The sequence below is a fragment of the Neovison vison genome, chromosome 11, assembly GCF_020171115.1.
Source record: "Neovison vison isolate M4711 chromosome 11, ASM_NN_V1, whole genome shotgun sequence".
Classification (NCBI taxonomy): Eukaryota; Metazoa; Chordata; class Mammalia; order Carnivora; family Mustelidae; genus Neogale; species Neogale vison.
The window spans coordinates 67,478,650-67,505,857 of NC_058101.1; the positions used below are offsets into that span (position 1 = coordinate 67,478,650).

At 55.9% G+C, this 27,208-nt stretch overlaps 1 protein-coding gene across 6 annotated transcripts in view; it reads left to right on the top strand.

Annotated features, from left to right (window-relative positions):
• Positions 1-531: 531 nt before the first annotated feature.
• ZFYVE28 (zinc finger FYVE-type containing 28) overlaps positions 532-27,208 on the top strand; it is a 108,424-nt gene continuing 81,747 nt past the window's right edge. For all 6 annotated transcript variants that reach the window (XR_006386745.1, XM_044267920.1, XM_044267922.1 and 3 more), the window contains exon 1: positions 532-606. Coding sequence is in view for 5 of the 6 variants with exons in the window: in XM_044267920.1 (XP_044123855.1) it covers positions 568-606 (39 nt within the window). In the remaining variant the exon portion in view is untranslated. The remainder of the gene's footprint in view (positions 607-27,208) is intronic.

Genomic DNA, 27,208 nt, shown 5'->3' on the forward strand with positions numbered 1-27,208 from the left:
TCTCCCTGCGGAAAGACTACAAGCCCCAGAATACACAGCGCCCCCTGCGCGACCAAGGGCGGTGCTCCCAGGGCCCCGCCTCCCCGCAATGCCCATCGGGACTTGTAGTTTTTCGCCGTTCCCAGGAGCGCTTGGTCGCCCTTGGGGAGCGCGCCTCGGGCGGGGCGCGGCACGGCGCCTCGGGATTGGGCGGGCGGGCAGGGGGCTCGCGGCGCGTCGGCGCATGTGCGGCGCGCGGCGCGGTGGCCCGCGAGGCGCGGGTTGTCAGTGAGCCGCGAGGAGCCGGCGCCGCTGTGCCAGCGTCTGTCCGCCCGCGGGTTCGCCTGCTGCGGGGCTGCGGGTCCGCCCTGCGCGCCGCTAGCGGAGCATCTCCGACCGCGCACCTGCCCCGCGCACCTGTCCGCCACCCTCCGCCAGGCCCCGCGCTGGACTCCGCTCGCGCCAGCCGCCCAGGCACCGCGCGGGCCCCGGCCCGGCCCTGCCCCCGCGTCCGCCCCGCTCTGCAGCCGGGCGGGGCGCAGCGCTGCGGAGGCGAGGGCCGCGGGGCCGGGTCCGCGCGGCGCGGCGATGATGAACAGGTTCCGAAAGTGGCTGTACAAACCCAAGGTGAGCGCCCGCCCCTCCTCGCGTGACTGGCCCTCTCTCGCCTGCTGCGACACCCTCGACCTCCACTCCGCTACCCGCACGCGCGGCCACGGGACCCCTGCGGCGGGTCCCGCCTCTCCTACCCCTTCCCCGGCGGGGTCTTGGACTCTCCTGCTCTCGCGCGCGGACCTGGGCGCTCTTTCCCCTCTGGCGCGGCAGGGACGCGCCCAGCTCCCTGCTCATCCCTGTTCTGCGTGGCCCCTGGCTCGCATCCCGTGGTCCCCGGCCCGCAGCCCAAAGAGGACCCCTCCTACTTCTCCTGGGTCCCGGAGGGACCTTTCCATCCCTCTTCCCTGCCCCGGAGGGCTCCCTTATTCTTCTGCCCGCCCCCGTTATCCTGGACCCAGAATGTGCCTCCCAGCCTCCCGCTGCACTCCGGAGGAGACCCTCTCCCCACTCCCCCAGTTTCGGAGGGGACCCCCATTTTTCCTCTTCCCGGGTCCTGCTGCTCCGGACCTGCTTTCCCCCAACTAGCGCTGATCCTCCCCTCGGCCCTGTCCTTGGCCCGTGCCCACCCGCGTACTCTTGAACCCAGGGCGGGTGCTTTCCTCGGCCGCAGGGTCGGGGTCCGGGCGGCGCGCCTCGCGCCTCGTTGGCTGCGCCAGTCGCACTGCGGGCGCTGCGTCCCCGCGCCGGCTCCGGCTCTTGTACGCTGTGGCCGGCGCGGGGCTGGGGACGGGGGTGCGGGGCGCAGGGTCCCGGCCGCAAGCTGGGGACCGGCACAGCGGGGCGGGCGGGAGCGTTGGGGCCCTGGCTGGGGGCGATACCGCTCGGGTGGGGTCACCCAACGACCTAGGGACATGGAGGCCGCAGTGGCACTGACCGATCCGAGGAACCCGCTGCTGCCCCCGCGCTGACCGCCTTTCTGGATCCGGCTTCCCCGCCCTCCCAGGCGTCGGTGGTCTCTCAGGGTGGGGGGGGGGTTTCTTTAAATCCGTGCCCTTTGGATGTGCCCAATTGGGGGAGGCAGCAGGTCTGTTTGAGAGACCGGCGCCCCGGGTCCTAGGATGAGCCTAGGGATCTGCGGGGTTTGTGCGTTCCGTTTTTGGGGTCAGAGAGTTCTCCGGAGCGTATGGTTGAGGGTTTAGGATGCCAGCGGTGCGCCTTGCTCCTCCTTGGCCTCACCCGAAGAGGAGCTGGGTTCTTCCCGGCCAGGGGCAGCCGCCCTCCGGCTCTCAACCTTCTTGTCATGTAGCAGCTCCTTGTCCCTACAACCCAGGTGTTCCCCGGATCTGCGTGTGGTATGCGGTCGCCCTGACCTCTGCCATTTCCCACCAGACCGCTCCTGGCTGCAGTTCCCCCCAGGCCAGTCTCTGTCCCCCTGCCATCCTGCTGTAGGTTGCCTGGGGAGGTGGCAGGCTCTGCACAGGTTATCTGGACAAGGAATGGCTTTTTGCTTGTGTGACCTTTGTCCCCAGTTAAGGAAAAATCGAGTCTGCCTGCTGAAAGGTCATTTCTAGGGTGGTCCGCAGTGTTCTTTTTTCAGTGTGTATGCCAGCAAGGGCTGGCGGGGGAAATGTACCATAGATCAAGTAACCTGGTATTTCCAGAAACACTCTGTCAGGAGTCCAGGGGCTCTGGGATGACTCCCAGCTATGGGTCTGCAGTGGCCTTGCTTCCAGGATCACATAACTGTGTCGTATTGTTGGAAGGGGAGTAAAAGTAATTGTGGGCCATATGTTTCATTAACAACTGCATACTTTCAGTGATCCTGCCTGTTTCAGTTTAGGGAAAAGTCTTTAAAAGTGGAAACTGATACTGCCCTTGAGGTTGTGCCCGGGAATTGAGAATGGTGTCCCTAGTTTTCTCTCTTTGGCAAGCAGCTGCCCTTCCAAGGCAAGGTCTAGGGACTGGCCTGGGCAAGGGAGAGAGTCGTGATGGAGAATCCAGCTACCGGGGAAGGGAGGGGTCATGGTTCATCGGGTCCTCCATGTCGTCTGGGGTCGTGTTGTCTGGTATTTGTCCCTGACCCTTGGACTCAAAGACACATCTGCACTAGAGGTCTTTGCATCTGGCCATGGCATGCTGCCCTGCAGTCAACTTGAGTTTGGGCTGTCTCTTATTTGAGATCTGTCTTTGGAGTTAAATGTCTTGATTGTTTGAAGGGGTAGAATATGTTAGGTCTCATCGCAGTAGCCTTTCATTTTTCAAGCAAAGCTCAGACTTTTGTCTGGGTTTCTGAATTGAATTTTGTTTCCCCTATCATTCTAATTTAACCTATTGGGCACAAGTGAGCACAGACTCAGTCTTGGGAAGATTCTGGGCTGGAGGAGCAGAAGTGTGAGTGTTAGCTGTGGGGGGGATGTGTCTGGGGGAGACTGTGGCCTGCAGTTAGGATTTTCCCCCCACTTTTGTATTTAGATAGATGCACAATTCAAACTGCATTCTTGATGTAATCCCTGCTTTGGTTTAAAACCGAACACTGAGCTGCTTGTTCATTACAATGCAGTGGAAAATATTCTGAAGCCAAAAATACTCATTGTTCTTGCAGTTGAAAAAAGCACTTAGAAATGCTTTAAAACATTCTGACACTTAAAATTTTTGCTATCTGAATCATTAATAAGTACCTCAGTTGACTAAAAAAAAAACCCAATGTGCAATACACTTGTTTAACATTAAAATGACATTACCCATCTCTCATTTTTCCATTTATTTTCTTTAAGGCAGTTTCTTTAAGGCAGATTGGTCCATATTACCTGGATGGTGAAAGCTGCGTGCTTATCAGCCTGCCCTTCATGATGTTGGTGATGTGCTTTTTTTGGCTTTTGTTTAGGGAAAGTCCTTCCAAGAAAGAGTTAACTAAATTAAAAAATATATTTTTTGAAGATATTATTTATTTAGTTGAGAGAGAGTGCGAGAGCATGAGCACAAGCAGGGGGAGTGTCAGGCAGAGGGAGAGGGAGAAGCAGAAGCCCCAGATCCTGTTACTGGACTCTATCTCAGGACCCTGGGATCATGACCTGAGCCAAAGGCAGATACTTAATTGACTGAGCCACCCAGAAACCCCAGTAATTAACTTTAAAAAGGTAAAACCTTTTGGAATAGTTGGTGTCTTCATTTGAAGGAAAAATATTATGCTTGTGTTTCTTGCTTGGTTATAAGTTTCTTGTTGATGCCCAGTTACTGTGCTAAGGGGTAAGATGGTGACATGGCAGAAGGGGTCCCACACTAGGCACAGCCAGGACGTCTTGGCCGCCGTCAAAGAGCATCCTTACGATGGCACAGGTTAAATTTGTGCTTTCCATCTTTGAAGAAGAACTGATGGGTGGGTAGGTGATGCTGTCCAGCTGGATGGGGGTTGCCCTGCTCAGCCATGCACCTCATGGTGAGCTCTCTCATCTCACCCCCAAACCACTTCTTGGTGTGGTTCATTAATCTTCCTTGGAAATACAGTGGTTTAGTGGGCAATGTTTATCTGGAAACTTTCAGTATTCAGTATTCAGGATTCTTAAAGAGAAGCCTGAGTAATGGGATGGGTATGTGTGCTTTCTGAAAGGACTCTATGAGCTCTGTGAAGTCTGCCTGGGTGTACACCCAGATGGGGTGTTTGTGGAACTTCCTGCTGGTGGCTCTTGGCTTACCCCAGCCTCAGTGGGATAGGGGCTCCAGAGCTCTGTCCGGGGTCCCTCCTGGTTTCCAGAGTCCCTGGCCACCTAGTCCCGGCAGTGGAGCTGGCCCTCTGTTCCTTGACCACCTGGCAGAGGGGGCTGGACCGTGGGACGGCAGTGGCAGGTAGGAGCCCTCCGGGTAGTAAACCTGCAGGTCACAGAGCCACAGGAAAGGCTTCGGTTTGTGTTTGCATGTTGCCTAGACTGGTCATCCTCTCAGGGCTCCTCTGCAGAGGCCTGGAGAAACACAACCAGGGCACCAGCTAACCCCAAGGCACAGGGCAGCATGGGGGGTTTGCGGTGGAGGCCAGAAAGACGTGTGGTCTTCCCTCCTCTGGGGTCCTGCAGCCTCTGGGTCTGGGAGGGCAGCATCAGCGTGTGCCTTGATTTCCCTTTTGGAGTCTAGTGCCGGCTGCAGACACCATTTCAGGGGCTTGGGGTTTTAGTGTAAATGTGCATCAGGCTGCGGAAGGATTGGTTTTCAGCTGATGCGATCTGAGTACCCAGCTACTGCTGAAGTTGTCCTTGGGGTAGCTCGCTTCCCTCTGTTTCTCTCTGAGGTGAGCTGCTGGGAAGCCAGTGTTTGGGAAGCCTGGCCACGCCGGTTGTGCCAGGCCCGAGCTCCCTTTGCCAGCAGGTGCCAGGCAGAGGGGGAGTCCTGGGAAAGAGGCTCGGCAGTGCTGAGTCACAGCGGGCTTGGCTGGCCCACACACCCATCTCTGTCAGCCCTGAATTCGGAAGGCATGGGCCCCTCCCAGAGAGCCTTTCCTAGGCTGTAGCAGCACTGAGAGGCCGCTGGCATGTGGGAGGGCTACAGAGGTCTCCAGGCCCTGCAGGGGGCTTGCGGAGCCCACCCTGCCAGTGGTACAGGTGTGACTCTGGCGAAGAGGCTCAGTCCCATTTCCCAGGCTCTGCTGTGTTCTGTGTGTGGCCTCCCCGCACCAGCCCTATGCCATTGGTGTCTGCAGGCTGGGGAGAGGCTGAGTGGCTGCTGGGGGGTGAGTGTCATGTCTCTGCCAGCTCTGATGTCACCAGTTAGGGCTGCAGTCTTCGGTCAGAGCAGTGTACTAACGGGAAGTGTCCAATAGGCTTTCTGCTAAGTGGGCGGGTCACAGGCGGGGATCTTCAGGGTCGCCTAATTGGTATCTGGCCACAGAGTCCAGCAGCAGGCGTGCTGCCCCCCGCTCTGAATGGGAAGCCTGCTGGGTAGTTACATTCAACTTTAAGAAGAGACACGTAATTTCAGGATGCACTAGTCCCTCTCCTAAAGCTTCCAGGAATTCCCAGAACCCCAGAGAGGCTTCTTTAAATGTGCGAGGATGCACATCTAAGAGCCTGTGAATGACTCAGTAGTCTTCTGCCATTGTTGGCGTTGATGGCACTGGGCCGCCACGGCTCCCGAGGGGTCTGCATGCGCCCATGCAAAGGTGGGTGATGGGGAGTGATCCCGGCTCAGGAAAGTGGGTACACGGTGTGCGTGGGCAGCAGCTACCTCCTGGGCCTCATTGGCCTGTCATGACTGACCACCATGGCATGTGTGTCCAAACAGTGTGGAGGCCGCCAACAGGGCAGCAGAGGCTCCCACACTGGGACCTGGGTGGGAATCCTCAGCCCCTCCTGCCCAGTGCTGTGCCTCAGTTTCCCCATTTGAGGTGGGGAACTTGAGGAGATCATCTCGTCAGGTGCTCATAAGAGTGGCTCAGGAAGTGACCGCTATCCACATCAGCAGCGCTCGCGGTTATGGACTGAAGGCAGGACCATACATGTATCCCCTGGAGTCCACCATCACTGAGGTTTCCGGTGACTTCAAGGTCGATCTGAGCATAAAACTATCCTAAAAGATGCATCCTGTCTCCCCACCCTCACTTTCTGTGGCCATTGGGTACTGGGTTTCTGGGAACAGGCCCTGACTCAGGACACCTCAGGCATCCCGTTGGGCCTGGTCACAAATAATGACAAGGATGAGTAATAGTGACCCGCCTCTGTGCCCTCCTGGGGCTGAGATGCAGCCGTGTGCTCACCAGCTTACCGGCATTTGCTCTCCAGGGAGAAGTGGGGGCCGGGTTTTAGCCCTTGTGGGCACCACTGGATTCCACCGTGTCAGGTCTGGCCCCCAAACCTATCAAGCCTTCTTCCTGTGGCCAGTGAGCCCCATTCCTTGGCCAGAGCCTCGAGATCCTGTAGAGGACGCTGGAGCTATGTGGTGGCCAAGGCTGGGTGTAAATGACAGCTCGGGGGAGATGGAGCTCTATTGGCTAAGGCGCTAAGGTTTTGGGGGTGCTTGTTAACATTTGCTCTTCCCTGTTGTACAAACGAGATCTCAGACATGGGATGTTAACTTTCGCAGCCAGGACAAGGGCAGGCGACGTTGGAACTGCAGTCTGTTCGGCCCTGGAATTCGCAAGCACCTCGGTCCTGAGCTGTGTGTTTCCTGCAGGAAGGAACCGAAGCTGTCATTGGTGTTTACATGAGTCCCATTTGATGAAACAATTGCTTTTGTACTTTTCACAGTTGGATTGCAAAGAAACTTAGATATTGATGGGCAATTCAACTGTTTGAAGGAGGAAGACAAAAATGAATGGATTTTTTTTTTTTTTTTTTTACTGATCTGAATAGATTAAGCAGAAGTAGAATAGAACGTTTCATATTATGGTAATTTATGTAGAGTAGTTGGGTAAGATGAATGGAAGTTTTTTTTCCTTTTTACAGTAAGTATTTTAAAAGTTCTTCCATTTCTCCTTGTTTTGTGCTGGGTGGAGGCAGGGGAATGTTGGGGGCATTGCAAGTGGGGCTCCCTTCATGGCTGAGGGGTCCTTTGAGCTCTGCACAGGGGCTCCGCTCCATGACTCTCTGCCCTGGGGGGTTTACAGATGATCTCCCATGACCACCCCCATGACTGACCGCCAAACATCGTATGCTGGGTTCTTGGGGAAAATGGGGTTTTCTTTTTTTTTTTTTTTTTTTTTAAAGATTTTATTTTATTTATTTGAGAGAGAGACAGTGAGAGAGAGCACGAGCGAGGAGAAGGTCAGAGAGCGAAGCAGACTCCGCATGGAGCTGGGAGCCTGATGTGGGACTCGATCCCGGGACTCCAGGATCACGCCCTGAGCTGAAGGCAGTCGTCCAACCAACTGCGCCACCCAGGCGTCCCGGGGTTTTCATCCCCACTCACTATGGGCACAGTGTCTTTAGGGCAACCATTTTTCCTTTGGGTTTTTCGTTTTTGAGAATGTTTCTTGTGATTTTTAGGATATTGTAATTGTAAAAAATGTCTAGAAGTCTAGAAGCAGAATCAAGTACTTTCATGTCAGATACATTTAGCATTGCATACCCATGTTTATAACAACATTCTGCCTAATAGCCAGAAGATGCTAGCAGCCCAACCGTCCTCCAACAGTGAATGAGTAAATGAAGTGTGGTCTGTCCACATGATGGAGTGTTATTTACCCAGGAAAAGGCCATACGGGTTGTTACATGGATGAGTCTTGCCATGTACTGCCACTGAAATGCACACTTTACAGTGGATAATCCAATCTTATGTGAATTGCACCTCAATAGAAAAAATTTAGCAGTTCTTGAGAGTTCTTTGAGAACTGTGACATTTTTAGAGGTAATCAAGGGAAAGGACATTTGCAGCCAAGTAAAGAGTTGCTTGGGACTGGGTTTCCTGAGGGGCTTGGCACCCTGAGGCTCTCTGAAACAACCCCTACCAGGCCACTCCCCCAGCCACCTCACTGGGGATCTCATTGCCACTGACGAGGGACCCCCGTGTCCCTGCTCCCTGTCATCCCGCCCTGAGCCCTGCTAGGCCCCTCTGTCCCGGGATAACTCGAAGACAGCAGTGAGGTGTCCCGTGTGCTAGGGCTTGTCCTTAAGGCCTACTTCTGTCAGCTTTCTGAAGCCAGAGCCTGTTCCCCGGAGCTGCCCTGGGGAGAGCCAGTCCTGGCCGTGTGTGGCGCTCACACCCTGTGCCTGCTTGTGAGGGGTTTCAGGGGTCCAGGTGTGCAAAGTGGGGGCGCCTCGTCCTGGAGGAGCAGCCATTGGTCAGCAGAGGGGGTGGGAAGAGTGCTGAGCATCACGCAGGGCAAGTGCCAGGATGTGGATGTGTGTGTGCAAATGGTGTGGGAAGGGTCAGGGGACTGGGTGGGGGTCCCTGCAGGTGGTGATCGGTCATGGGCTCTCCAGGGAGGGTAGGGGGCATAATGTATCCCTCTTGTCAGGTTCGAGAGTAGATTAGGTGGGGAGACCTTGGAAGCTGGGACTGGTGACAGAGGCCTGGCCAAGGCTCAGGTGAAGGGATGGCAGCCAGGAGTCTGGGAGAGAGAGGTCTGGCGGGGAGATAGAGGGCTGCTATTTTCTGGAGGGAAGTGCAGGAGAGGACCAGTGGAGTGAGGGGTCTGGGGGCAGCATTCAAGGTGCCCATGGAATGTCCACGTGAATGGTGATGGCAAGGACGGTGGACCTGGAGCTCCATGTGGCTGGCCTGGTGAGAGTGGACCCCACCACTGCTGGTGCCCAGGATTGCTGAGTCACAGGTACCGAGCTGGTTTGGGTGCTAGGAGTGAAGGAGCCGGTGGCCAGGGCTAAGAGCGTCGCTGTGAGAACCAGAATAGTTATCCTGTTTTGTGGGCCACATGTGGGTGGGGCTCAGCTGCTCTCTCCTGGCTCTATCCTGTGGCCTCAGTTGGGACTGTGTGTCTGTCAGCTGGGTCCCTCTCTGTGTGGCCTCCTGTCCTCTTGGAGGCTGAATGGGGTCTCAGGGCCACAGCAGGAGTGGCTGGGCCTCCTGAACCCTGCTCTGAAGTCACAGTCTGCCTGGTCTCCAAGGGCTAGGCACCACCCCTCCCCCGCCCCCAACCAGCTGTGTTCAGGGGCAGGGAAATCCCAGCTTCCGGGGAACACTATGCATGCTGGTCCAGGGCCTAGAGACGGGGAGGAGGGGAAGCAGTGGGCTGGGGCGGATTAGAGGGGGTCACACACAAAGCTGTGGCCTTTGGGACAAGCAGCTAGGAAAACTCTGACCTCTCCTGTGCCTGGGTTGGTGCTCAGTGTCACTGGGGTGCCCGGCAGAGTAAATGAAATTGTCCTGGAAACTGCTCCTGCCATATGTCTGGCGTGTAATTCATGGTAAAAAAGTTACATGACACGAGAACGTGGATTTCCCCGAGCCAGAATCAGGGCTGAATGCACTTAGGTTTTATTTCATTTTTTTTTATTTTTAATTTTTTAAGATTTTATTTATATATTTGAGAGAGAGACAGAGAGAGCATGAGGGGGAGGTCAGAGGGAGCAGACTCCCCATGGAGCAGGGAGCCTGATGCGGGACTCGATCCCAGGACTCTGGGACCATGACCTGAGTTGAAGGCAGTCGCTTAACCAACTGAGCCACCCAGGTGCCCCGCACTTAGGTTTTAAAGCAAATCCAACAGGTGCGAGAATGAAAGCACAGGGCAACACGAGGACCCTTCAGACAAGGGCCTGGAACTCTTAGCAATGAAAGAAATAGTCAGTGAATTGAAGCTTAAACACTTACCCCAGCCCCAAAGAAGGGGTCTCTCATAGGAGGGAGAGGGGTTCACTCTGCAAGTGGCTTGAGAATTTTCAGCCACGGAGGGTGGGATGAGGGTCAAGGTATATGTGACTGAAGGGACGGTGGGGGCAGGAGCAAGGGGCAGACTTGAGGCCCTGGGGGGCATGCAGGGAGCCAGCCCCTGGCAGAGCTCTGGGCTCACTAGGCTGCGTCTGCCGAGGGATGAAATGGAAGACATTTTCATATGGAGGCGAAAGCATAGCCGCCTCCGAATCCTTGCTCCAGAAGGAAGATCAGAGTCAGAGGAGGGCGTGGGAGGCATGGAGCTCGTGGCACATCCAGCCTTGCAGCCCTCACCACGTGCTGTGGAGAGGAGCAGGGGCTTGGGCAGGAGTAACCCCGAAAACAAGGGGAGTAGAATTACCAGCCAGGAGCACCTGGTGGGGGCTGAGGTCTTGATGGCTCGATGGCCCTGGAGAGGTGTGTGGCGCAGGTGACCCTGCGTTAGGCATGTGTGTGATCACCAGCACAGTAGTTACTGAACCCGAGAGGGACATGGAAGTACACAAAAGACACAGACAATCCATCGCAGAGGGAAGGTGGGGGGCACAAAGAGAAAGCACAGTAAATACAAAGCCAACAATAAAGCTGTGGAAATAATCGCCTATCAATGGTCTCAGTAAATGCAATGGGGTGAACCCCCACTGAAAAAGGTAGAGCTAGGCTGTGTCAAAGGTAGAGCTGTGCGCTGTAGAAAGGGATTCCTGCAGAACAGCTCTGTGCAAGGGTGGGAAGGAAAGGCCCCGGAAGATATTCAGGTAACTAGCAGAAGTAAGGAGAGGCATCTCAGCAGGAGGCAAATGGGCTGAACCTGTCCCAGCCTGGGGGCCCAGGGGAGGAAACTGGGTAGCAGGCTCTTCAAGGAAGGTATGCAGCAGGCCTGGGTCTGGGAGGCCTTCTGGCCAGGGACAGAGTAGGACAAGGGAGGGGAAGCTAGGTCTCCATGCAGCCTTGCCCTGGAGGCTTCAGGGGCTGGGAGGGCCCTTCAGGGTGACCTTGACGTGGGTGAGGCTCCGGGCCTTTCCACCCCTGTGGATGGGTCTTGGGCGGGGCTACCCACAGAGGGGCTTATCCTCAGCTGGGGGTGGGGACTGCCAGCTCCTGGGGATGACCCTTCAGTTCTAGAGGTGCTTCTGGGCGAGTCACAGATACCCGCTCACCTCCCTCACCAGCAAGAGGTGTTGACCCGTCTACCCTCCATCACGCCAAGAGCTCTTGGAGGGACATGGCTGGTCTAACCCATTCCTACGTGTTTGTCAGATTGACTAGCGCTGTGTACTTGGAGGTGGTCTGGGGGGTCATGAAGGTCATGCACAGGAAGCCTCCATGTATCAGAGGAAGAGGGGTCACACACAGTCCTGGCTGGGACCCTTGAATGTGGAGGATGCCTGGGACATCTGCCCTGGTGGGTCTCTGTTACATTCTGTGGTCCTGATAATTTTAGGCTTCAGTCTTAGCTTGGAGAAGAAGGCATGATGCACAGCCACACGTCCTGGGACAGAGAGTGTTCTCCGTGGCCCTACCCTTGCATGACTCCCTGTGAACTCTGTGAGTCTCCAACGAGCCTCCATGCTACTGGGGCAAGTCTGCATTACACCCAGCCCAGCAGAGCAAAGGATGAGGTACAGAGAGGCCCAGGACTGGGGCTCCTCACCTATGTGGTGAGGCCCCCTGGGAGATCATTGTTGACCAGAGGCCAGTGTGCTTTAGCTGGAGAGGCCCAGGGAAGACCCTGCTGCCCTCCTGCCCCTGCAGCGGAGGACTGCCCTTCCTGGAGAAGTGGAAAGTGCAATTCCGGCCTGCCACGGCTCCTATGAGCCAGGCATCCTGGGATCTCCTGTGTGGAACAGACTGAGCGAGCTCCAGAAGGCCCCCGTCTGACACTGGGGCTGCTGGTCTCTTGCACAGCCTCTTGTGTTGCTGGCTAAGCCCACTTGCAGGGGCTGTACAGCGCACTCACTGGGCGTCGTTTTCCAGCAATAAATGCTCTCAGACAAGAACTGTGCGCCTGAGAATCCCTGGCCCCAGGGGCCCCCCAGAGAGCCTGTGTCCAAACCTCTGCCATGTGGCCCTGGGATGGGGCTCTGGCAAAGTCTGGGGGGCACCAGGGTCTGCTGAACTGCCCCGGGAAAAGAAAATTTGTGCGCCCCAGGGGAGGCATTCGTCAGGCTGAGCAGGCACCGGCAAAAGGGTTGGCGGTGAGCTCACTTGTCACAGACACAGACCTGGATGGAAGGAGTGCCCAGAGGGTGGGGGCACACGGCCTCTCCCCCAGACTCAGACCCAGTGTGGGCTGATCCAGGCCTGGGGCCCAGCCCCGCTGTTGGCAGCTTACCTTGGACCTTTGCCAAGGATGTGCTTTTGGGCACAAATCCAGCTTGTTCCTGAGGCCCATCGTAGCTTTGTTGTTGTTATATATGGTTTTCATTTTTTAGAAAATTAGGTGATATTCCCCTGATTAAACAGTTAGCCACTTCAAGGTGTGTAACCCTGTGGCACTGGTGTACCCAGTGCGCTGTGAGTGCCCGTGTCTACGGTGCAGTTCCTCCCCGACCCCCACCCTCCCAAGCCCTCTGACCTACCATGTCAGGTGCCCTTCTGTCCTGGGCCCTTCACCCGATGGGCGTGCAGCATGGACCTCGGCCTCTGCCTCCACATTGGCGCGGGTGTCAGAAGGTCCTTTTGGAGGATGAATAATACACAGTTCAGGCAGACTTCCTTTAACTTCTCCATTCATCCATACATGGGCTTGGGGGCTTCACCTCTAGAACTGAAGGTGAATATGGCCACTGTATATATCCACGGACATGGTTTTCTGTGGACACATGGTTTCATGCCCTTGGGTAGATACACAGGAGCAGAATTTCTGGGTCACATGGAAACTTTAGGTCTTACTTTTTGGGGGACCACTAAGCTGTTTTCCTCATTGTGATTCTTGACACATGGAGGGGGCTCGTGGAGGCGGTGGGGCCCAGGGAGCCATGGGATGCCCAGACAGGGGACCTCTGGCTGCCCAGCCTACAGGCCGTGGCCTTTGGGCTGTCTCAGCCCTGGGGCACAGAGTGTCCCCATGGGGGTCTGTGCTTGTAAATCAGAGCAAACTCCTTGAGGTCGGAGGCCTGGGGAGGTCTTGTGAGGCAGCCTATGTCCTCTGGACCCTGGCCCGGGCTTGCCGGGAGCCACACTCTGTGAATCCTTGGAGGACCGGTGTGGCGTGGTCCGTGTTCCTCTGCATGACTCTATCTTTCTTACATGCTGTTACTTTCACATCCCACTCCTGGGCCAACAGCAAGATCCCCTGGCTGGGAGCCATGACATCCTTCCCTTCCTGGGATCCCTGCGGGCCCCCATCAGGAGCTGGGCTCAGGCACGCATGGTTGTGGCTTGGAGAGGTGACCCTTTGTCCAGTGTTGTGAGGAGTCCGAGAGTGCGTGCTGTTCATGGGCTCTTGGCACACACGGCTGCTGCGGGGCACGGGGGCTCCTAAATGGGGAGCAGGGCCCATCCTGGGGAGGTAAGGCCCTCCCAAGAATTAGCCTACTGTCCACCGCAGAGGGTGCAGGCCGGGCCCAAGCTTGAGAGGCTGACAGAAAGTAGACTGAGCTCCCGTAATGGAACGGGAGAGGATCTGGTGTGGGTAAATAGAGGCGGGAATTTACTTCGAATTTGCTCCTCTGGGACACTGCTTCGTGTGGCCCTCCTCCTCATCCTCCTCACTGACATTTGTCTTCAGCAGCAAACCTAATGCCTTCCCACCTGCTTGCACTGTTTCCTGGGCGGCTTTGTCTCCCACCGCTGATTTCTCACAGGCTTTGTGCGATCTAGCAGTAACATAGACTCATAGAATCATAGACTCGGAGTGGGGGCAGGGATGGGGGGGACCCCTGCTGCTGGTGGTCACCCTTGCCGCCCAGCTTCGTTAAGGGCTGCTAACCCATCCAGAGATTTTGGTGACTGTAGAGTAGAGGCTGCAGGAGGGAGCTCTGGAAACAGCCCTTCCTCTCCCTGCTTCCGGAAAGTAAGGGGCCGGGGTGGGGCTGGGGCCCAGTGGAGAGGGTGTCCTGAGGGGGGCAGGGCCCAGCAGAAGGGGACCCTGGCCCTGTTGGCACCAGACTCACATTCCAAATCCAAGCCCCAAAGTCCCAGCTGCCTAGAAGCCTTGCTGAGTGCAGGGAGGCGTTAGGCGTTAAGGGGACCTCACCCTCCCTGCAGGGCCATTCCCTGGGTGTTGTGCATGTGGATGGAGGTCCCTGCTCCACCTGGTGCCCATGGCTGGTTGTCCCTCCGTTCTTCACTGAGAAGGGCTGTCAGCACATGGAGGGCTGATGCCTGCTCGCCGTCCAGCCTAGCCACAAGCTCTGGCATTCTAGTGTCTCTGGTCCTGCGTGTGAGCTGAAACTTCCTCCAGTGTCCAACAGGGGACTTCAGAAGCTGCTACTCTCCCTCCCTACCCAGTGGCATGTATGGTCTTCATGCATTGGCGGGCATCTCTTGAGAACAGATAGAGCCACAGGAGGCCATATGGGCTGATGGTCACCCCACACAGCTGGATTGCAGGAGGCTTTGTCTGAAAGGTCTGTCTCTTGAGGTGGGAGGAAGGGAAGGGCAACAACCCCCACCCCCAATTCCCCATTCTGGGCCAGAATCCACTGTAGGACTCGTGGGTTTTGGAGCTCCGTGGAAGAGGCCTGGTGGAACCTGGGACTGAACTCTGACCCTGGACCCACAGGACCTTAGAGCTTTGCAGGATGGACCTTGGAGGGGCAGAGGCAAGGAGGAGCGGGAAAGGACAAAGTGGGTAGCTGTGGAAGGAGGGGCATCTGCTGAGGATTGCGAGGAGGCACTCACTTTGGGTCTGGGTTTCCCGCTGCTGTGGCCCAGAGGAGGCCCAGACCAAAGAGAGTTTCGCCCTCTGATAATTCCCCCAACAGAGCTCTCTTCCTTGGCCTTGAACACACAGGGGATGCTGGGTGAGGCCACATACTATGGAAACCCCCTGTACTGCCCAGAGGGTTCTGGACACATGGCCCCAGGCTGTGGGGTCTGCCCATGTTGCATGCTGTGAGGTGTGTCACTGGGATGGTGGACACGTGCTAGGCTGCAGGAACAGTGGATGTGGGATGTGGCTGTCTTGGGCATCCCGGACACCGGACGGGCTTGGGCCTCAGCTGGGGACAGAGTGCTCACTCTGTGTGTAGCTTCTGGCTGGGCAGGCACTGTCCTTGGGCGGGAGACCTCCCTGGCAGCAGGCATGGGTGTGAGGGCTATGGCGGGTAACGTTCTTAGAAAGGACGTTCTTGAATCGTCACAGGTGCCCGTGCAAGGCAGGCACATGAGCTATAGAGAGGAACTCGACCCTGTTCCCTGCCCTAAGGAGGTGGAGGGTGGGGCGGCTGGTAGACCTGGCCTTGAAGCTGGTCAGGGGTTCTGGGAATGAGATCCCACTCCACCAGGGGAACACCAGCACCACCTGGTTGTTCTCGGATCTGCATAACCAGCTGTTACACGTGGATTGTGTTCTCCTAAATATCCGGTTCGAGTCCTTACCCTTGCACCTGTGAATGTGACCTTATTTGGAGACAGGGTCTTTGCAGACGATCTGGTTAAAATGTAGTCACTCGGGTGGGCCCTGGATCCACCATGACCACGTGGAAAGAGGAGCTCTGGGCACTAGCATATGTGCAGGGAGAACGCATGTGAAGATGAAGGCCGAGATGAAGGCCGAGATGGATGATGAGTCTGTAAGCCAAGGAACGGCAGAGATGCTGGCAGAGAAGCAGCTGGGGGGAAGGGCCTTCTGGGGGAAGGGCCCAGAGTCCCCAGAACTGTGAGAGAGTCAGCAAGAGTGGCCTCTGTGACAGTGGCCCTACTGAACTGACACAGGCTCTGTGACTGTACAGATCAGGGCTTAGACAGTTGGCTGCTCTCTGGGCCTGTGGGTTGGATCCCAGCCACTGGATCAGGGATTCCGGTACATTCCATCTGCTTCCATGCCCCTGCATTTTGGCTCTTTCTTTGGGCCACAGTGTACCCCAGTGCCTCAATTCTGGGACTTGGGGAAGAAAGCCTGTTGGGGTCCATAGTCTCATGGGTCACCCCGCCCCCCTCTGGCCTCCCCTTGGCCAGGGTGGCCACACCTGCCCACCCCAGCTGAGCTCCAGAGGCAAGGTCCTATCTGGAGCTGAATTGGCATCTTCAGGAGCTGTCTGCTGGGCATCCACTGAGCCCTGGGCTGGCTCCATGGCTGTGCCACCCAGCCTGCACCCACGTGTGCCTTGTGGACCCCACGGCCACCCCACTGTTGCAGCACCCAAGACAGTGAATGTCTTCAGTAACCCGGGGTCTGTCCCCTAATGGATTCCCCACTCGGTTGCACCAAGAAGTCCCCCGTTCGATTTGGAGCGCACGCAACCACACTCCTGTCTCCCAGTTGGAGCTGTGCCCGGCCTGCATCCGCACCAGGCCCCCTCCATTTCTGTGTCCTGCTGCACTGCCACTGGTCACATCCTCGGGACATGCCTGCTGGCAGCCACCTCCCTCCTTTGTGGACAGAGCAGGGGCATCGATCCATCAGGATAAACAGCTTGGCTCTATGGCTCAGGTCTTGCCCACTCTGGCAGAGTGGGGGTGGCTGGTGACCTCTGCGATGCTCACTCTGGAGGTGGTTGGGGACACTGGGTCGTGGTAAACTCCAGCTTCTCGACGCCTGCATTTTAACAGCCAGACTTTTAATGGGTCAGGAGACTCGTTTTTGTGTGTGCTTTATCACACAATTCATAGAAGTCGTTTGATATTTCCAAACGTTCTTTGATGGACCAACAAGGACTAAACTCTGAGCCGTGGGGCCTTCGGTGTAGGTGAGTAAGGCCAGTGGTGCTCGGCCTAACCTGTGGCTCTCAGCGTTTTGAGGGTCCGTGACATCACCGACATGAGCCACTGAGGGTCAGAGCGGTGGGCCTCCATGAAGGAGCCAGCAAGACCCACGGTGCTGGGCTGCAGTGGTGAAATGACCCCGAAGGCTCCCAAGACCTCCCGGGGGAAGGGTCCTACATAGAAGCTGTTAGCACGGAAGTGGAAAGCAGGGTGCGGTCCCAGCCCTGTGCACCAGGTGCGTGTGTGCCCCTGACCCCCACGCTTCTGAGCACTCTCCACAGGCTCTTTCCTGGGGAGCATGATGAGGCCATGCCTCAGTGGGCCACCTCTGAGAGCCTCCCCACAGAGCCTCCCTCTGCGCTGTGCTGGAGAGGCTTTGATTCGAGAGGCAGAAAAACTGGCTCTGCGGGACCAGGTGACTAGAGCTTGCGGCTGATGTGGCTCACACTCAGCCCAGTTTGGGTTCAGACAGCGGCCTGGGCTTTGCTCGGAACTCTGTCCTGGGAAGGAGCCCTGGCAGGTTCTTCCCCAGACTAGGCATCCAGGCAGAAGGTGCTGTGGGGACGCTCTGTGGCGAGACCCTACCTGTCAGCCTCCTGTGAAGCATGCGCTTGGGACCTGAGTCACACTGTGGAGACACTTGGGGGTGGGAGAGGCAGGGATCTCTGCAGGCAGTCCCTATAGGCATCCGGTGTGACAGAAGGGAGGGCCGAGCCCCTCCTGACCTTCTCAAAATGGCACAGAGTTAAGGTACTCATTTGTGAATTTGAGAAACATTAATTGGGTGTGAACAGTGTGCCGAATATTGAACTCAGTACTTAACAGAGAGAGAGAGCAAGACATTAGAGGCCCCAGGGAGTAAAACTGGGCGCAGGTGATGAATGGCCAGCGGTGGCTCCAAGGGCAGCAACTTGGGACCCTCTGAGGTGGAGCGGGCGCCTGCTCATGGCTTTAAAAGCTCTACTGAGTGTCTTTAACACCGTTGCACTAATATACACGTCAGAGTTCAGATTTTACGTCATGTGTGCTTCACCGCAATGGAAAGGGTTTTTCTCAAAAGGGCAACGTGTGGGGTCCCAGGGGGTGGTGAGCAGCTCAGCGTCCTGACAATGGTGGCAGGTTGTGGCACCCCATGGGTGCAGAGGTGCGACCCTGACAGTGTGATTGTGGCCGTGGGTGGGGTCTGTCGATGCCCCACTCACAGTGCTGGTCTGCATGGTGTTACCCCCGAAGGAAGTGGGTGAGGCATGCACAGACCCCTCTGTGCTGTTTCTTATGATCACATGTGAACCACAATTGTATCAAAATTAGAAGTTCGATTTTTAAACAGCTCTCTGGAGGTATAACTGAGATATAATCGACTGCGTATGTTTAAAGTGGACACTTGGATGAATCTTGACATTGGGACACACCATGAAACAGCCACCCAGTTGAGACAGTGGATGTGATTGCCATGGCACACATTTCCTCAGCTCCTCTGTGCTCCCGCTGTTTCCCTCCCTGCCTCCCTCTCCCCGCCTCAGCCTCAGATGAGTGCTGGTCTGCTTTCTGACACCATAGGTCAGTGTGAACTTTCTGTAGGGAAAAGGAAGGGCTTATGGCCAAGGACAGTGGTGAGGACCCCTGATCCTGCACCAGGGAAGGCCAGACTCACCAAGCACAATAAAAGAAGCTTCTTGAAAGTTCTTCAGCAACAAGGTGATGCTTTAGGACAGCGCTGTGCACTGAGTCCTATGCTGAGTCCTGACCCCAGTGTGGCCGGATTTGGAGAAGGGTCCTCCCATCCCCAAATGATGTCACGAGGTGGGGTCCTGTTACCATAGGACTGATATCCTTATAGGAAGACCTTTCAGTCCCATACTCTCTCATGTGCAGGGATGGTGAGCAGTGGCTGTCCACGAACCAGGAAGTGCGTCTCACCGGGAACCAACCACATGGGCACCTTGACCTTGGGCTTCTGACCCATGGCTTCAGAACTGTGGGAAATAGAAGCCTGGTTTGGCAGACCATAGATAGAGGGTGGTGTGGAAGTATCTGCTGTGACGTGGTTTCACTCCCACGGGGAAGGGGTGCAGGTTCCTCTTGGGCAGATAGTCCAAGTCCTGGCATTCACTGGTGTTGGTTTGCAGACCGGCCACCATTCGTGGAGGGCGGGGGGAGGCCAAAGACAGAGGTGGCCACCCCGGGTTGGCAGGGTTAAGAAGCAAGGGGACTCACTCAAAGGCTGGTCTCTGGTGCCACGAGAAAAAGAGATCTCTGTGCCCAGCTACCCAAGCCTTAAGGTTCATAGAGAGGCCAAGTGGGTTCAGTCACCGTGCCATTGGATGGCCTCCGCACATTACCGTCTTGAGACCTCATCCTTGGGGTAGCCTCAGAGTGGGGAAGGCAAGCAGAGTGCACCTTCCTAGGACCGGGGAGGGAGTGAGGAGCCTCCAAGTGCCTGGGTCTAGCTCCCAGGTCAACTGGAGGTCATGTGCTCTCGTCCTCTCCATGATTTCCTCCAGTGGCTGGGTTTCAAGTCCCCTGCTCTAGGACGACTGGGCCTCCGTCTCCATGTGGAGCCTGCCTTTCAGCAGACAGTGTTAGGCTCTTTTTTGTGGTGGTTCAAGGGTAGGACAGAGGGACGGTGGTCCAAGAGAGTGGCAGACTCCAGCCCAGCAGTCACAGGGAATGTGGGCTACATTCCCTTGGTCTCAGCAAATCTCAGGCCAGCCTAGATCTGAGAGAACCTGAGAGACTCTATCTCCTGACAGGAGGAGAGGCATGAAGCACAGGGTTGGGGGAGCTGCATTACTGTGGACAGTCTACCTCCCAGCCCTGGGCACTGGACCTCATTTTCCCCCCCACTTTTTTAAAATGATTTTTTAATAGATTATTTGATAGAGAGAGATCACAAGTAGGCAGAGAGGCAGGCAGAGAGAGAGAAGGGGGAAGCAGGCTCCCTGCTGAGCAGAGAGCCCGACATGGGGCTCGATCCCAGGACCCTGAGATCATGACCTGAGCTGAAGGCAGAGGCTTAAACCACTGAGCCACCCAGGCGCCCCACCTCATTCCCCTTTTACACTGGATCTCTCCGAACTCCCGTGCACTGGATCTCCCCTCCCCCTGTGCCCTAGGTCTCCTCGCAAACCATACACTGGATCTCTCTCCCCTGTCCACTGGGTCTCCCCTTCCTCCTGTGCACCAGATCTCCCCTCTCCCCTGTGCACTGGATCTCCCCTCCACCCTGTGTGTTAGGTTCCCCCCCCACCAGACAATGGTCTCCCTAACCCTGTGCACTGGATCTCTCTCCCCTGGGTCTCCCCTCCCCACTGTGCCCTAGGTCTCCCCTCCCCCCTGTATACTGGATCTCTCCTTGCCATGCACTGAATCTCCCCTCACCCACATATGCTAGATCACCCCTCCCCGCCGGGTCTCCCCTCCCCCATGTATAATGGGTCTCCCCTCACCCCTGTGAGCTAGGTCTCCCCTCCCCCATGTACTGGACCTTCCCTCCCCCCTTGCACTGGATCTCCCCTCCCACTGTATGCTGGGTCTCCCCTCCCCACTGTGTGCTAGGTCTCCCCCTCCCCCTTGTACACTGGATCTTTCCTCTCCCTTGTGCACTGGATCTCCCCCTGCCCCTACTTGGGACATTACCCCCTTTGTCCTTACAGTGTTGTTCCCTGACTCCTGTACTGGTTTCTCCATCTTCTAGATCATTCCCCTGGAGGTAAAACCTACTCTGAACTCCCCTCTTTCTAAAGCAGCAGCCAGGTCACCAGTCCTCTCGACCTGAGGTCCCACCTGCTCTCCCCTCCATAGAGGTCCTGACCTTAACCCTGTGCCCTCTGTGGTCTGCTTCCCACCACCCCTTCTCCAGCCTGCTTCCCCAATAGCCCACCGAGACCACAGTGCTGACCACATCTGTGGCCCGTTGTCCTCATCTCTTCAACTACTTCCTTCCCTAAGTGTCTGGGACACCACATCCTGGTCTCTGTCCTGTCTCACTGGGGCTCCTTGCACTCCCATCCCACCGGTTCCCCAGCCCTGAGCCTTGTGTGCCCTGACCTCTGCCTAGGGTGCCAGACTCCTGACACATTTCTCGCTCAGCACCTCCACTGGGAGGGACACTATCTAGGGACGCTATCTAGGGGAAGGCTCCTGCCCTTCATGCGGGTGCTCAGGCCACACCTGGAAATCAGCCCAGTTCTCCTAGTCTCAGAAGACACGTCCCTGCCATCAGCAGACCCCGTAGTATGTAGTACCCTTCACCCTGTTCCCAGGAGTGTGGCTGTGCTCACAGCACACTATTCCCCTTCACCCAAGGCGGGAGCAGCCCAGTGTCTACCCACAGACAATGTGGTCCATCCAGACAATGGAATATTCCTCAGCCTGATACAGGAAGGACAATCTGCCACCTGCCGCCACCTGGTAAGCCTTGAGGATGCTGTGCTCAGTGAGAGCAGCCAGCCACAGAAGGACAAGTCCTGTAGGATGCCACTTGCATGAGGTACTTAGAAGAGCCAAAATCACAGAGATTGATGGGCTGCCAGGGCTGGGAGTAGCAGGAACGGGAGTCACTACTGAATGGGCACCAAGGTTCAGAGTCACAAGATGAGCGAGTGCTGGGATGGATGGTGGTGATGGCCCTTCAGCAGTGGGAACGTGTTTAATACCACTGAGCTGTGCGCTTAAAAACAGTCAAGATGGGGGGGTGCCTGGGTCGTTCAGTTGGTCAAGTGTCTGCCTTTGCTCAGGTCAAGATCTCAGGGTCCTGGGATCGAGTCCCACGTCGGGTTCCCTGCTTGGTGGGAAGTCTGCTTCTTCTTCTCCCCTGTTGCTCCTCCTGCTTGTGCTCTCTCTCTCTCTCTCCCTGACAAATAAACAAATGAAATCTTCAAAAAAAATGATCAAGATGGTAAAGTTTATGTTATGTGCATGTTACCATGACTTAAAAGAAAAAGTAAAGAGATGTGTTTCTGATGCCTCCTGCATTCCTAGCCACCGTTGTCTTCCCTGGATTATTACAGGAGGCCCTAACGTGTCTTCCTCTCTGCCCTGGCCCACTGCCTCACCCAGGCTATTCTCAACACAACATCTAGAACCAGATTTTTTTTTTAGGATTTTATTTATTTGAGAGACAGTGCACAGGCAAGGGCAGTAGCAGAGAGCAGGACAAGCAGACTCCCCACTGAGCAGGGAGCCCAACTCTGGCCTTGATCCCAGGACCCTGAGATCATGCATGACCTGAACTTAACTGACTGAGCCCCCAGGCGCCCTGGAACCAGCTTTTAAGCACACACTTCCATGTTGCCTCTCTGCCCAGAGCCCTCCATGACCCTATCTTAGAGGAGCACCCTGAGGCCTTCTGGGGTTGGGGCCCCTCTGACCTCCTTCAACTTCCCCTGCTCACCCTGCCCCAACCCACTGGGGTCTTGCTGCTTCTGGAGCACACCTTGGGGCCCTCTGCCAGGTGGCTCTCCCTGCCAGGTTTCACTTTACATCCCACCTTACGGGAGACACCGGTTTTCCCTGGGATCCATCGGTTCTTGGGGTAACTTTGACCACTAGGGAACATTTTGGGATGCCTGAGAATGTTGTTAGTTGTGACAACTTGGAAGTGGAGTGGTGTTCTGGGATCTAGTGCCTAGCGGCCAGAGATGCCGTCAAATCCTATAGTGCAACAGGGCAGCCCCATAACAAGGAATTACGGCCCTGAATATCGGCACTGCCGGGGCTGAGAACCCCCATTCTGACACCCTCCCCTTGCTTCAGCTCTTTCCCTACATCCTGCTGTTCCCTGGTCACTGGTTGTTAGCTTAGGTCAGAGGCCGTCCCTAAGGTCTTGGGTCTTCTGGCCTGGTGTTCTCGGTGACCTTGCTGCAGGCAAGCTGGAGTGGGACTGAACTTCAGGAAACCCCTCTGGTTCTGGCCCCTCATGACAAGGAAGTGTTCTCGATTCCAGCCCTGGGCCAAGAGACGGGAGCTTTGGGAGCCTGGGTGAGCGAGCGGCGGGACCCAGGTGGGATGCTCCCCAGGGCAGAGGCCTACATGTTCTCATTCTCCCTCCCCCAGCCAAAGGACTGAGCCCATGGAGGAAGCTGCTTGGACCCCCTAGGAGGCCTGTGGGGGTGCCTGCCCAGATCCCCTGGCCCTGGAGTATGCTAATCCCAAACGGAGGGGGGTGGAGGAGGGGACCCAGGGATCAAGCAGTTAAAAAAAAGGCGACTGCATGTTTTTATTGTCACCTGCCCTTGGGAAGGAAGCAATATGGTTAAATAGTTTTCATGATGTATCAGGTATTATGTCTGAATTCCTCTCTTATTAATCTTTTAAATCTGGACCAATGGGGTGCCTGGGTGGATCCATCCTTAAGCATCTGCCTTTGGCTTGAGTCATGATTTCAGGGTCCTGGGATGGAGCCCCACATTGGGCTCCCTGCTCAGTGGGAAGCCTGCTTCTCCCTCTCTCACTTCTGCTTGTATTCCTGCTTTCTCTGTCTCTCTGTCAGATAAATAAAATAAAATAAAATAAAATAAAAAATCTGGACTGAAGAAAACACTGAACTTTGTAGTTCTTTCCCAACTAGGAAATGCTGGGCAGGTCAGAGGCAGGCGCCTCTACCAGGACGGGCTTCACAAGGTCGGAGAGCTCAGGCTGGTTAGGGAATGCTGAATCAGTCCCCGGGGCACACACTCACAGTTGGTGTCTACCGCAGCCATAGGCTTCATTTCATTCTTGGAAAGAGGTAGCAGCCTCTCCCCCTGAGTTAGGGTGGACTTGCAAGGGGAAGATCATGAAGTCTGTCCTTGCCTGGGGTCAGGAGGAGGTTTCTTGATCTTCCACGGACCTGTTGTCTGCACAGCACCCAGTCTGTGCCCCACCGCTCCCCGGCTCTGGGTGCTGGGTTTGGTGGAGAACAGAGGACAGCACTTGCCTACTCACAGAACTTGGACACCTCTGACCCAAAACAGGGCGATTGTGCCACATCTGCGGCCAAGTGTGCCCAGCATGGGATTGCCCCCAGGACTGCAGACCCTGCCACCTAGACAGCCAGTCCCCTCTGTCCTGGGACTATGAGCTGGACAAATGCTCTTTGTTGGAAAGAATGTTGACATGAGGAACGCATCCGTGCACAGAGCGGGAGCCATCAGAACTGTACATGGTCATGACCTTCCATGGGGTCAGCCGCCTTATGAAGGGAAACCCTTTCCCTCAAGTCACACAAGGCTCCACCTTCTCCCACTGAGCTGGTCACAGAAAGATGACATCTGGCCCAGGTCCTGGAGGAGGGGGGTCTGGGACATGCTGGAGGCTGATGTGGCAGAGTAGTGACCCCAGAGATGTGCATATCCCGATCTCTGGAGCTTGGGGACAACTTAGGATACACGGCAAAGGGGGATGAAAGCTGCAGGTGGGGCTAAGGTTGCTAACAAACTGACTTTTTTTTTTTTTTTCAAGATTCTTTATTTGAGAAAGAGAGAGAGAGAGAACACACACAAGCAGAAGGAGGGGCAGAGGGAGAAGCAGGCTTTCTGCTGAGCAGGGAGCCCCATGCGGGATTCAATCCTAGGACCCCAGGATCATGACTGAGCCAAAGGCAGATGCTTAACCACTGAGCCACCCAGACGCCCCCCCCCCCAAGCTGACCTTAAAGCAGCAAGACGGTTCTGGATTATCCAGTGAGCCCCGTGTAACCACAGGACCCTTAATTGTGGAAGAGGAGGCCCAGAGGGTCAGAGGGAGCTGTGACCATGGAAGGTCTGAGAGACGCATCATTGCCAGGTTCAGAGATGGATCCAGGACAGGGTGGCCTCTGGCAGCTGGGAAGGGCAGGGACACAGGTTCTGTCCTGGACCCTCCTGATGAAACAGCCCTGCTGACCTGTTGATGGCAGCCCAGTGAGGCCCAGGCTGGAATTCCATCTCCTAGAACTATAGGGTCGTAGTTTTGTTTGAAGCCATGAAGGTTGTGGTGATTCGTTACATCTGCCTCTGGGGACATGGGCACACAACAGGGGCTGGGTAAGTGTGGTCATGGGTCCATGCACTCAGCCAGACCCTCCTGGGGCGTGGCTGGGTGCTCCATGGGGATCTACACAAGGTGTGGTTACAGAGTATCAGCTTGGTGAAGGGCAGAGCGCCAGGATATGACAAATCGAAAGCCAGTCTCAAAATATCACATATGCATGACGTCCTTTTTATAGAGTTAAAAGCAACCAAAAATACATTCAGGACCACATATGGCAATGAAGCTGCTTTAGTGGGGCTGTGTGAGTCAGGATCTAGGGAGCAGGTAGCTTAGTGGGGAGGAGGGAGGGAGTGGGGGCTGTGGGGAATAGACGTGGGTGGTGGTGGGGCTCTACCTTCTCGTGGGTGGTGGGCCCATGGGTGCTCATCACAGGATTTAAAATAACTACTGAGCCATAGCGAAGAGATGGCCATCTCCTGGGGCTGTGTGGCTTGTGGGCTGCCTCCTTCCAGAGAATTCCCAGCCCAGGAGTTTTATTTTTATTTATTTCCTTTGAAAGATTTATTTATTTACTTGGGGGGGAGGAGGAGCAGGGGGGAGAGTATCCAGCAGACTCCTCGCACCCTAGAGCACAGAACCTGAAGCGGGACTCCATCCCAGACCCACGAAATCATGACCTGAGCCAAAACAAGAGCAGGATGCTTAACCCACAGAGCCAGCCAGGCACCCCAGGAGTTTTAAATGAGTGTGGCCAGTAGCACCGTGCATGACACAGGGCAGCTTTGCTAGTCTTGTTCTGTAATTAGCAAGGGGAAGGCAGATGGGGGAGAGGGAGCAAGGCGTATCCTGGGCAATGGGCTGTAACTTTTGGTGTGCCCTTGGAGAGCCTGCATTCGGGGGTTCTGCCCAAGAGACCCGACTCACCCGTGTGGTTAATAACATGTGTTTGGGGGTGAGAAGGATACAGCCTTCCATCCTTTCAGGAGGAGCTTTGCAAATTTAGTTGTACTAGAATAATCGTGTACTCGAGGGTCAGCAAGTGGGGTGTTGTCACGTTCACAGTGAAGGATCAATGTGTAGTGATTTGCTGAAAGACACCTTTTTTGCCTCCTTCCCCCAACCTGACACGCGGTAAGCCCGATAAAGGAAGTGATGTGATATTAATACGATTTTCTTGAGAGTCCTGCCTGTTCCATACGTTTTGGGTCTGTTTCTTACGGTCATTTTGTTTCTCGTGTGGAATTTACTCCCGCGTTAGATTCCTGGTCTGGCCAGAGAGCGATTACTGGGCACTGCTGCCTTAGGTCAGGCTTCACAGCCCCGTTCCCAGCCCCGGGGAGCCCGACCAGTGTGTGTGGGGCACGCTGGCCACTCGGGGATTCTCAGGACATGTTACCCTGGGTGATTCCCCCACAGGGGACTGTCATTGTTAGTTTCAAGTGAAAGTGAAATTGAGGTGATGTAAACTTTTGGATACGAACACGTCCGTGGCACTCAGTGCATTTGCAGCATTGGGCAACCACCACTTGTCCAGTTCCAGAACGTTCCCAACTCCCGAGCAGGAAACCCTGTGTCATGGAGCTGCCCAGCCTCAGGCAACTGTGCAAGGAGCAGCTGAAATGATTACATTTAGTTTTACAAAGACTCATCTCTTGCCATATATTGAAGAAGGACGGAGGTGAGCAGCCTGGTAGGGCCACTTGCTGGGGCTTGGACCTGACCTATCAGCACCACGCTCCTGCCACGTGACCTTGTCCAGTGGCTTGGCCTCTCTGTGCTGCGGTTTTCTGCCCTCGAGAGGAGGCTGTTGGGGGAGCGGGATAGAGCCTGGCCCTCCAAAGGTGCCCAGGGAATTCAGCGGGGCAACATGGCTTCCATAAGACAGGGGTGACCCCTGGAAACATCATGTCACCTTGACGTGAAAATCAGTAGCCCACAAAACAGTGTAATGTTCCTAGCTCATGAGAGGGCTGAGGTCATAGGGCCCCGTGAGGTCCTGGGCCCCATGAAGATGGTGGGTTTCACTTCCTCGATGTGTGTATGTCCTCGAGCCAGGAGGGTGTCACATGGGCCCGATCTAGTCCTAGATCCTGGCACAGAGAATTCATATGTAGGCCGACTGGCAGCCTGAGTTCCTACAGAGACCAGCCCCCTCGGGGGAGGCAGGAGCCTGGAGGAGGTGGCCACCAGAAACGTGGGTAAGAAGGAGGCCACAGGAGCTCCCAGGTTCTTACAGCTGAGTCTTGGCTGTGATGTCGGGAATCCTGGGGCTCCCTTTAGACCCTCGGGCGCTGGCTCTGAGGCTCTGTCCTGTGGGTCTTGGGTCCTTTCAGGCAGATGTGCTGAACTGAAGAGAGATTTTCTATCTTAAACCTTTTTAGAAGAGAACGGACATATATGAGATCCCCCCCGAGGAGACAGATTCGTAGATACAGAAAGAGTGGGGGGGCGGGAATGGGGGTGTTAGTGTTTCTTGGGGGTAGTTTGGGAAGGTGAGAATGTTCTGAGCTGGAGGGTGGGGCTGTTCACAACCGTCAGC